This window comes from Pristiophorus japonicus, chromosome 6 (assembly GCF_044704955.1).
Source record: "Pristiophorus japonicus isolate sPriJap1 chromosome 6, sPriJap1.hap1, whole genome shotgun sequence".
In the NCBI taxonomy this organism is placed as follows: domain Eukaryota; kingdom Metazoa; phylum Chordata; class Chondrichthyes; family Pristiophoridae; genus Pristiophorus; species Pristiophorus japonicus.
This window is the reverse complement of record NC_091982.1, coordinates 254,767,471-254,779,487: the sequence shown is the minus strand read 5'-3', so window position 1 is coordinate 254,779,487 and position 12,017 is coordinate 254,767,471. Positions and strand designations below refer to the sequence as shown.

The 12,017-nt window shown below is 39.8% G+C and overlaps 1 protein-coding gene across 12 annotated transcripts in view; it reads left to right on the top strand.

Annotated features, from left to right (window-relative positions):
* The window catches only part of trip12 (thyroid hormone receptor interactor 12), a 152,471-nt gene extending 140,984 nt beyond the window's left edge, over positions 1-11,487 (top strand). For 11 of the 12 annotated variants that reach the window (XM_070883850.1, XM_070883849.1, XM_070883860.1 and 8 more), the window contains exons 39-43: positions 1,093-1,257; positions 3,623-3,736; positions 6,763-6,857; positions 8,552-8,655; positions 10,044-11,487. In XM_070883850.1, the coding sequence (XP_070739951.1) occupies positions 1,093-1,257; positions 3,623-3,736; positions 6,763-6,857; positions 8,552-8,655; positions 10,044-10,240 (675 nt within the window). In that variant the 3' untranslated portion in view covers positions 10,241-11,487. The remainder of the gene's footprint in view (positions 1-1,092; positions 1,258-3,622; positions 3,737-6,762; positions 6,858-8,551; positions 8,656-10,043) is intronic. The other variant, XM_070883853.1, reaches the window with a different exon arrangement.
* The last annotated feature ends 530 nt before the right edge of the window (positions 11,488-12,017 follow it).

Sequence of the window (12,017 nt, the reverse complement as noted above, 5' to 3'; positions counted from 1 at the left end):
GTACTTGAAACGCAAAAAGTTAGTATGCAGGTACAGCAAGTAATCAGGAAGGCAAATGGAATGTTGGCCTTTATTGCAAGGGGGATAGAGTATAAAAGTAGGGAAGTCCTGCTACAACTGTGCAGGGTATTGGTAAGACCTGAGTGCTGCATACAGTTTTGGTCTCCGTATTTAATGAAGAATATATTTGCATTGGAGGCAATTCAGAGAAGGCTCAGGAAGTTGATTCCTGAGGTGAAGGGGTTCTCATATGAAGATAGGTGTTGGGCCTGTACTCATTGGAGAATAGAAGAATGAGAGGTGCTCTTATTGAAATGTATAAGATTCTGAGGGGGCTTGACAGGGTAGATGCAGGGAGCATGTTTCCCCTCATGGGGAAATCTAGAACTAGGGGGGGCATAGTTTCAGAATAAGGGGTCGCCCATTTAAGATTGAGATGAGTTTTTTTTCTGTTAATCTTTGTTATTCTCTACCCCAGAGAGTTGTGGAGGCTGGGTCATTGAATATATTTAAGGTGGAGATACAGATTTTTGAATGAGGGAGTCCAGGGTTACGGGGAGCGGGTAGGGAAGTGGAGTGGAGGCCAGGATCAGATCAGCCATGATATTGAATGGCGGAGCAGGCTCCAGGGACCAAATGGCCTACTCTTGCTCCTTATGTTCTTATGCACATTTCCTCGGGTATTTGCCATTTTACTTTGAGGCTTTTTGCACTCCTCCAAGTGAGGGAATCACTGTTGGCTATGGGAATGTTAATTTTCCATGTAGAAATGTAATGCTGTATCTTGACTGGGTGGGTGTTTTCATGGGAACAAATCCCCTGGGTTGTTCCATTTGTGATATAGCACACTCAGGTGATCTACCCTTGGTGTCTTCCTGAGGAGGGGGGAGAGAGAAACCCATCTCATTTGCAATCAGCAATCTCTTGGAGGAACAATGTCCCAGTGCTTTTTCCCTTTGAACTTTCCATATATATTTTCTGGAAAGTGACCTATTTATATTGGAAGGTTAAGATTGAGAAGTTACCAAGGGCAGTTATTTAGGACACCTTACAAAATGTTAGATTTAATATTGTCTATAAATTTCTTGATAGAGCAAAGAATGTCTTCAACAGGCTCTGGAAAGCCTCAATATGAATGGCTGCTCTGTGGAAGATCTTGGGCTGGACTTCACACTACCTGGCTATGCCAATGTTGAACTGAAAAAAGGAGGCAAGGACACTGTTGTCACCATACACAATTTGGAAGAGTATCTGCGGGTATGTACAGCAATTTTAACTTTTTTTAATATTGTGGTATACGGTAAACAGCAAAAGGACCTTGATTGGTTCTAGATGTATGCCTGCAGAATCCAAGTATAGCAATCCAGTAGTGAATCACTTCCTGTTGACTTTCAAATCATCCAAACATTGTTTTTAAATTTTTTTTTAAATTTCATTAAAGTATAAAACATACTTGAAATTATCCAACTATTTTTCAGATCATTAAGTATATTTAAGTGCCATGTATTTTATTCAGGAAGTCTTGTAGATCTCATTTTAATGCCTGACTATAATGCCACTTCTAATGGCTTAGTTCCTGTTGGTGCCAAATCAACTCCATTTATACTGCCAGGCAGATTCAGCTACAATTTCAATCTGCCCAGCAGCTTCCTCAAGATGACAGCTGCCCATGCACAAGATGGTCTCAGTTAACTGCACATGTGACAATTCTGTGCATATCCATTGGTTTAAAAACTTATTTGACACTTCCTATCATGACGGAGGTTTGCACAGGACAGCAATGGTCAGCATGTCTGAAGCCAGAGTTGGTGATCCGACCTAAGTGTTTCCAATAGAAACTGCTTTGCTTGGCTGGCAGTTACTTTTCTTGTCAAGCCATTAGCATTAAAGGGTTATCTCCAGCCTGCTTGCTATTAGTTGCAAACAAGCAGTATACAGATGCATTAATAGTTCAAGATACTTTACAGACTATTGACTAGTTATGAAGTAGTGTCCAAGTGCAGCACTTGAACCTCTTTTTAAAAGTGGAGTTATATTTACCACTTTGATACTTAATTTTATTTGGAAAAGATCATTAACTTTTAACAATTAAGTTGCTACCCTTGAGTGTCTAATGATTTAATATAATTTCCATCATCACATTACCTAATTCTGTCATTCTAGAAAATCTAATCTCAACTTAAGCTTTCTGCCCTTCAAGACAAATGCAAAATAACTAAACTGTATTCTGCCAATTTCACTTTCCATCCATTTTTAAATGGCCAATATTTTCTTTTCAGTTTCGGTCAGAGTATTTCCAGCAATAACTTCTCTTCCTGCCCTGAAGTCGAAAAAGGATCCATCTTTGCCCCTCCTGATTCTCACCTATGTGTTGCTCCTTAGCCACATCATCTGCAAACAAAGGGTTCAGCTTCTACATGTATGCTGATAACACCCAGCTCTACCTCCTTCACCGGTCTCAATCCCTCCATTGCCCATGTGTTGGACTGCTTGTCCAGTGTCCAGTTGTTGATCCACAATTTTTTTTCCGGTTAAACATTGGAGATACTGAAATTATTGTCTTTCGCCCCTCATCTCAAACTCTGTACCCTCACCCCTGGTCCCATCCACCTCCCTGCCCATTTTTATTCATTCCTGGGATATGGGCATCATTTTCATAGCCAACATTTATTGCCCATCCCTAATTGCCCTTGAGAAGGTGGTAGTAAGCCACTGCCTTCTACAGTTTGAGTCAACCACATTGCTGTGGGTCTGGAGTCACACGTAAGTCAGACTGGGTAAGGATGGCAGATTTCCTTCCCTAAAGGACATTAGTGAACCAGATGGGTTTTTATGACAATCCAGTTGTTTCATATTCGCCATTACTGATGGCTTTTTATCCCAGATTTATTTAATTAACTGAATTTAAATTCCCCAGCTGCCATGGTGGGATTTGAACTCGCGTCTCTGGATCATTGGTCCAGGCCTCTGGATTACTAGACCAGTAACATAACCACTATGCTACCTCCCCACCCATTGTCTTGTGCTGAAGCAGACTGTTCGCCACCTCTGCGTCCTATTTGACCCCAAGCTGAGTTTTCAACCCCACACTCTCCATTGCAAAGATCACCTTCAGCCTGTCTGTTCCTGAAACTTTAAACTATGCCTTTCTCCATACTCTACTATTTCACTGTACTGCTGGGTGGTCCCTCATCCTCTACCCTCTGTAAACTTCAACTCCTCCCAAGCTCTACAGCCCATATCCTATCCCATACCAAATTCTGCTCTCCCATCGCCCTGTCCTTGCTTGCCAGCAGTGGTTCCTGGCAATCTCTAATTCTGACTCTTTGTGCATTCCACTCTTCACTCCCTGCATTGACTGCTGTGCATTCAGACATCTCAGCCCAACAGTCTGGAATTGCCACCCTGAACTTCTATGCTTTTCCACTTCCTTCTCCTCCCTTCAGACTTTCTTTAACCTAGCTTTTGTTTACCCTTATTGATATCTCCTTTGGTTTGGTGTCTTTTTGTCTGATTTCCCCCTTTTTGAAGTATCTTGGGGTGTTTCTCTATGATAAAGGCACTTTATAATTGCAAGTAATTGTGGTTTGATATCATTTGAAGATGTGTTTCTTTTCTGCAGCTGGTAGTGTACTGGACCCTGAACGAAGGCGTTTCCAAGCAGTTTGAATCTTTTCGAGATGGCTTTGAATCAGTTTTTCCACTCCATCACTTGCAGTATTTTTACCCTGAGGAGGTTAGTTTTTCGTCGAGATATACTGACCTGGTCAAAGGCCACCTCACTGGGAATTACTTTTTTTAAATGGATGCAATTTTCTGTATATGAAGAGATGGATAGTAGTTCCCATTGAGGTTGGTTTCCTTAAATGGTAACATTTATTTTGGTACGATGGCAAATTCTGAAGAACCAGTAATGTGATTAAAGGGCTTGTGCTGTTCAGGTTACAAACAAAACTTTGTTGAGATGTGGAAAGTTTTGATCTGTTTCTTGGGAAATGGAGGTTAGTACTATTTAAAGTTACTGTGATGTAATTGCCTGACCCGAAAAGCACATCAGTTGGGTCCTGAATGCACGCACATTAGTCTGTGTATATATATGTATGTATGTGTAATTGAGAAATTACATTTCTTGTTAAAACTGCACATAGAGCTGAATAGATAGTCATCCATGTGGGTGTCGGCCACTGACACTGTTGATTTTGATGCCATGCAATCACGTGGTCTTCAGCCCCTTTGTTCAGTGCATAAGTAATTTGGAAGTTTAGGTGGTACTTTACTAAAAGAAAATAGATCTTGGGAAATCAGATTGCAGAATTAAGCACATTATCAAAACTGTGAGCACTAGCTAAATCTCCTTCTGTATTAACTCGTATCTTGGTCTTCCATTCTAGCATACTCTACTGACTCTGGTAGAGTGCAAGCCATTACACGAATAGTGACTTGAGATGTTTCATTGCAGCTTTCTGCTAATGTCCCTTATCATTGGTTGTCAACTTCACAAATTAGTGCCAGAGTATGCAAGGTACCTACTGACACAGGAATAAGTGGATGCAAATTATTTCTGATTCCTAACCCACCCCCCCCCCCCCCCCCCACACACAAGCATTGATCTAGATGCTCTAGCCAATTCTGAAAACTTCAGGATAAGTTCAGTAGATACATTCCCAAATGAAAGGCTGCATCTTATCTGTCCATAAAGCTTGACTGGTGCACTTAATTCCTGCATCAACCAAGCCTACTGCCAAAAATAGCATTGATGCTAACTTGTGCTGAAGCTTTTATTTGTGATGCAAGGCTTTCTCATAGGGTGGTAAGCTCACCTGAAAGGGGCTGGATCCAGAGATTATGAAGCTCTATACAGTGCATCAGTTGGTAGTGCTCCTAGCTATTAAGAACTATGGGTTCAATGCTTGAGTCAAATATTTTGTGATTCCAAACAATGCTGAAAATCCAATACAGTTCCTTCCATGGGCAGGCTTGTTTTTGGCATTACCCTTCCTTCTAGACCACTTCTAACTGCAGAAACTTACCATTTTATCATCTGGTTTTGCGTTCCAGGCCTTCGCTCAATGTTTCATTTAAAACTTGACTGTTTCTGAACATTAAGTTTTTTTTTCCCTTTTTTGTTAATTCTGACCGAAGGAAGCAGATAATTGATTCATCCTCAACATAATGGGTGTGAATATTTGTTGGCCACCTGAGACTCGTGATAACTAAATGCTTCATATCTGGGTCATTCTGGTTAATGGACCTGGGATGAAACAATAGACCCCTATTGCATCAACTTGAAATTAACTGAGCTGTGAGCCAATTTTTTTTTTTTAATTTAAAACTTGTGCGAGTTTATGCTTTTACAATACAACACTTGAGTATAAACTCAAATCACAAAAGCATTTCTGCAAAGAAAAGAAAATCACAAATTTTGAAACCTGACAGTGTTGCTAACCAACAGGTCATGATCGCCATGAGTAATGAAGGCACCAATAAAAGTTCAGTAACATTTACTTGCTGCTTTTTACATGCTGTTCTGACTTGCATGATCAGAACTGGCTGTTGAAGGATCACTAAACTTAAATTGGGTCAAATTGTGTTTGGGATTGTTGCCATCGAACTCGCGTGTTGGCTGTATGCTAGAGCAACCTAAAACCAATCCCACAACCATGCTCACTCCCCCTGTCCCTGTATCTCTTTCAAATATTTATACAATTTTGCACGTAAAAGTTTGTGACTTGTGCATCGACCCTTCCCTGTGGCAAAATAAGTTTCTCCCAGCGCACCTTTTCACTGGCTGTCCTAAATCTGACAACGAACTGGAAGCTGCACAGAAGCATTCTGCACATAACTCTGTGTTGGCAGCAGTCGTGGATAGCACGAAGATATAACTGACTTGATCAATAATCAGAATTATAGCCGGATGTAGGCTTCAATGACCTGGGCTTTTCCCATCCCAATTGTGAAGCCCTCCCGAAATCCCCTCCCCACGACTTGCTCCAGTGCCAAAGGCAGTTCTTTGTACCGCCCAGCATTGCGTTCTTACCTGCCAAACAACTGCCGTTTCCCACTGATTTATGCCTGGGCCTCATGCTGCTGGTCAGTTTGCCGCATGTCTCAGTCCCTCCCACCCTGAGTTAGTGGTTTATTCACGTGGCATTTTTGGAGCAGGTACCACCTGATGTGGAGGCATTTGTTCAATCGGTTAGTATCGTTGAATCGGTGTCATGAGTTTAAGGGACATTACAGAAACTGCCTGCTACAATACCTGAAATTTCCATCGTTCTCTCATCTGTGGGAAGTTCGCCGACAACAAACAAAAACAAAGCACTGGAACTGCGCATTGGCAGCAGTCGTGTGTATTTTAAATTGACCTCTTGTTCCTGATTCAGCAACCAGAAGGAATGGCCTTTCTGTATTCACTCAACAATTTTTAAAAACCTGTAGTAAATCTTTTAGTCTCTGCTCCAGTGGAAACAGTCCCATAGCTTTTGTCTCCTTTCAACTATGATTTCCTGTCCTGGCATCACCTGGCAAATCTATGGTGTACAATGACTTTTCAATGTTCTTGCTATAATTGGGTACCCAAAGGTGCACATAGTACTCAACTAACTGATGTTAGGTGCTTGGTGATTGTAAATGCATGTGATCTTTTTAAGCAGAAATTGAAATCTCTAGTTTTATATAGCACTTAAGAAAAATTGATCTATAACTTTAGCTTGAAGTTTATGTACACTTACACTGTGTGTGACCTCCTTATTTGACCTGTAGTTGGACCAGCTACTCTGTGGTAGCAAGTCGGAGGCCTGGGACGTGAAGACTTTGATGGAATGTTGCAGACCGGATCACGGATATAATCATGACAGGTATGAGTGTGTCACCTGGAGTTTCTGCAGAGGTGGTCCCTGCCATCACAGCTTCAGAAGATCGAAAAAACAAATGGGCTTTTGTCATTTCTGCTGAAGTTACAATAGATGATCAGAGGACCCCTCCTAAAATTCTGCCCTTTTATGTTTAATGTAATACATGCACATGTGAAGCAGTATTTGGACTGGGGTTATCCCCATGTTGCAGTTCCCATTTATGTTCTGGTGTGTGAGCAAGTGATGTGTATTTACAGACAGCAGTGCTTTTTGCTATATTAATGGCCGTATTGACCTGTCGCTACTTTTAGTAATGTGTATCTGTGCCTGCAGATCCCTCTGTTCCTCTGCCCCATTTAGATGCTTACTTTCCAAGGAATATGTGGCCTCCTTATTCTTCCTACCAAAAATGCGTTATCTTTATCTGTATTGGAGTTCATTGTCAATTATCTGCCCTTTCTGCAAGTTTATTAATGTCTTCCTGTATTTTGTTGCAGTTCTCATCTGTATTAACTAAACCACTTAATTTGCTGTCAGTCTCAAATTTTGAAATTTTACTTCTGATCCCCAAATCCATATCGTTTATAGAAATGGCAAACGACAGTAATCCCAGCACCAATCCTTGTGAAACACCACTTCCTACCATTCACCAATCCGAGTAGTTACCTTTAACCCCTGTTTGTTTTCTGTTTTGTAGCCAGCTTGTTCATTCTGCTACCTGTCCCCTGACTCCACCTGTTCTGACCTTCGTCATATGTCTATAATGTTGTACCTTAACAAAGGCTTTTTGGAAATCCAAATATATTACATCTACAATGTTGGCCTTATCTCCCCTTTCTGTTACTACTTTAATGAATTCAATAAGGCTGGTCCAGCATGACCAGCCCTTTTAAGAATCTGTACTAACTATGAATACTTTCATTTTCTAGATGTTTTCTATTACATCTTTGATTTAAGGATTCCATTATCTTACCTACTGCTGACATTAAGCTAATTGGTCTATAGTTTCTATATGTGTATGCTGCTTTAAGGTAAAATCCTACAAAGCAGTCCATGAAACTCGTGCCGCTGCAGGGCAGCGAAATGTTAGGATATTGAGGTTTCACAGATACCTCCGCAATGAACAGAAAAAAATGCTGGAAATACTCAGCCGGTCACGCAACATCTATGGCAAGAGAAACACAGTTGGTGTTTCAGAATGGTAACTTTTTGCCAGAACTGACAACACGGTCATCAACCTGAAACGTTAACTCTTTCTCCAGATGCTGCCTGACCTGAGTATTTCCAGCACTTTGTTTTTATTGCCAATTTCCAGCGTCCACAGTATTTTGCTTTTGTATCTGCAATGAACAGGATGAATGAATAGCTTTTAAAATGTTGACATCTACCTTGGTGAGAACAGTAGCAATAGAATTTAATATTCAAATGGATGTAACTAGTTTATTCTTCGCAGATGTGGATAGTAATACATGGCACGTCGTGTACAACAGCCAAAGCACACGTCAACTCCTTAAGCTTTTTCTTCCCAAGAGTTGGATGAAAGATGTCTGGTGATTGGCTATGGCTGGATGTTGGAACAGTATAAATAGCAGTGGTTTATGATTGCACTGAAAGATGCACATTCTGATCTGTGGATATTTATGCGGAGAAAAAAAGTGTATAGAATACATCATAAGTTGGTCTTTTTTGTCCCACAGTCGTGCGGTGAAATTTCTGTTTGAAATACTCAGCAGTTTTGATGGTGAGCAACAAAGACTATTTCTTCAGTTTGTTACTGGAAGTCCCCGACTACCTGTTGGAGGTAAGCCTGCTGTTGCCACCTCTCTCTCGCATTGGTGGGTTTTTGTTTTGAAGAAACATTCTGAACTAAAGTAGCACGTTGAGCTGTGATAGTTATAAGCTTTGAAATTAAAATCTCTGCATGCCAGATCCTTCCGTTAGATGTATAGAGTCATCTTCTGATCACAGTCTTGCATTTCCTATCTCTTGCAGCAGATTTGCCAATTGTCAGTACATCAGAGAAACCCTAGATTTAATACTTTACTGCTGTTTTGGTGGTGCTTATACCATTCTGGCTTTGAGCTTTAAATTAAAGACTTTCTATTAATATTTTGGCCTAGAATAGAGGTAGACTTGGAACCCATTTTACTGTTGCTGTGGCCAAACATATCTGCAAAACAGCTACTTGGATTAAACAAATATTAACAAAGTATTGACTTGATCTGACACTTGAGGGAAAAGGCATTTTGGGACTGCTTAAAGAAGTTATTTACCTTCGGATCACAGATGTCTCCTTCCAGTTTTTTTTATAATCTAGTCATATATGTGTTGTCTACAAATGAAAGGAAAGAAAGCATTTGCATTTATATAATGTCTTTCACAACCTTGGGACACTCAAATGCACTTTACAGCCAATGAAGTACTTTTGAGATTTAGTCGTTGTCATATAGGGAAATTCAAAAGCCAACTTTCTCACAGCAAGTCCCACTAACAAGAATAAAATAACTTGCCAATTAAACTGTTGGTTGAGGGATAAATATTGGCCACGGCACTGGAGAACTCCCCTGCTCTTCGAATAGTGCCCTGAAATCTTAAACATCTCCCTGCGAACAGTCAGGGTGTCTGTTTAATGTCTCATCTGAAAAACGGCCCCTCCAGCAGCGTGGCACTCCCCCAGTGGTGTACAGAAGTGTCAGCCTAGATTGTGTTCAAATCTCTGGAGTGGGGCTTGAACCTGCAACCATCTCATTTAGAGGCAAGAGTGAGCCAAGGCTGTCTCCTCCATATCACTAATTTCCCAATGTAGGCATGGTCTTGCACATTCTCTATATTGTCTCCAAGTATAAATCTCCCCCCTACCCCTGCTCTCTTTATAATCTGGTACATCTTCAAACTTTGTGTATTGTTTTCTGGCTTGATCATTCTGCTTGCACTCGGAGATGGGAAGGAGCACCTAATCAAGATGGCTGTACATGATGCAAAACCTTAAAGTAGTGGCCTGGGGATGTAGTCCCTGTTGGATACATTAATGTGTAAAAAATCAGGAAGCCCATACCCACATTTCACTTTGGAGCATAGCTTATATCTTAAAGCTGAAGTTTAGCTTTGTGCCGTTGAAAAGATTGATGGCAAATTTGGGTTTACACACATACTATGATGAAGCTTACGCAAGTTCTTGTATTTTCACAGGGTTTCGGAGTTTGAACCCTCCACTGACCATTGTCCGCAAGACCTTTGAGTCCACAGAAAATCCTGATGATTTCTTACCCTCCGTAATGACCTGTGTTAATTATCTCAAGTTGCCAGATTACTCCAGTATCGACATAATGCGTGAAAAACTTTTAATAGCTGCTCGCGAAGGGCAGCAGTCGTTCCATCTCTCCTGATCACAGCGTCTGAATCTTCAAGCTGCCTGTTACAACAAATGACAAAATCATGATTTATTTTCTAAGTGTATCACTGCATCAAGGCAATGTGTACAGCGTACTTGTTGTAGAAATGGCTTGGTATGCTGCAAATCTTCAACAAAAAGACTTGGATGGTATATTTATTAAAATAGCCCCTACGGACTGAGAAATTGAAAAAAGACCCCAAAGTTAATGCAAGATTTAAACAAAAATAAATTCTTAAAAGAAGTTCTTGTTCATTTAACAATTATTTGGGTGCAGTTTTTAAATTGCTTTTTTGCTGTGTGGTATTCAAAATCAAAAGAAAGGGATGTTTTTCTTCCAGGATGACGGAACAATAAAATGTCACTGTGCAGTTTGATATTGGTGTGTATATCCATCTGGAGCCTACATTTCTGGTGTTTTTTTTGTTTCCAAAGATTAATATGTACAAACATACAGAAATGACTTACTTATATCTTGCATAAAATAATTTAAGCTCTGGTTAGTGTCATTTGCATTTTTCTCTTGTCTATCTTCACCTCCTCCTCCATCTAGTTTGTCCTTTTATGTTTAACTCATCTGCACTTGTGTGATGTAACATAGGGTTCTGCTTTTTTGTGAGATGTTTCCTAACCCCATGATTCAACAAAAGGTTAAGCTAAGGGCTTGAAGATTTAAGCTTTCCTTAACCTACATTGGCCCAACAATTGTATCATAGTCTAAAATTTATTCCTGTTTCCAATATTCAAATTCTAGTATTTGCCAGTAGTTTTGTTGCAAAATAATAGGACTGTTGGCAGAAGCCTTTAATCACAAACTAGATTTGTTTACAGAATGATTTCAGGCAACAATTCTCAACAATACTGAGAAATCCCATATTTTTTCTTTTTTTTCTTTTTAAATTCTGTAGTTTAAACCAATATCGGGCTGGTTAGTCTGTTATTTAAGGGACAGGTAGCATTTCCAGTTGGTGTAAAACTTTAAACGAAGAGTTCCACTTGCTGTTATAGTGGGACAGTTGCTTTATCTTGTTTAATTTACCTTGTTGTAGTTCACTTAATTGTTTTTGCACTGCTAGCTTTGAACAAAAAGTAATAGTTGAGCTCTCTTGGTTTGATAAGGATAGTGCACCTGTAAACACTGCTCTATCCAACTGTTCATGTGCTGGTTTCTGAAATCTGCAATAACTACTTCATCAGGTTAATGTTTTTACCTGACCATAAATAAATAAAATGTTTGACTCACTTTTTGTATAATTATTTTGTATTCAGCAACCAAACTTTTCTGATTCAGGGATAGTGCCAAAGTGTCTTTTTTTTTAAGTTGTGTTGGAGTTTGAGTAAATAAAGGTGAAAATATTTGATGTGGTTGTAATGCTTGGAGGACTGTTGCGTTTAGTGGCCCTCTTTATATTTAAAAAAAAAAGAAATGTTTAAAGAATTCTATCCTTCAATGGTGTGGACAATTGATGAGTGATCAGGCTGGGAGGAGTTAGTCTAACTTGGAAAAGGAGTTAAATTATATCCATAGATAAATAACTAAACATTAAAGCAATCTGGTTTAATAACTACTTGCTGGCTTTCACTCTCTCTGGCTCTAACCCCTAGCCAGTTTAGCTTGATGCTCAGAAATTACTGTCTGAATAGTTCCAAAAGTTTACAGATATTATAAGGGAATCAAACCTGGGAGGGAGAACAAAATTAAAATAACTTAATGTATTTAACCCCCCCCCCCCCCCCAAACAAAACAAGAAAAGTGGGTTTAAGTGTGTCTG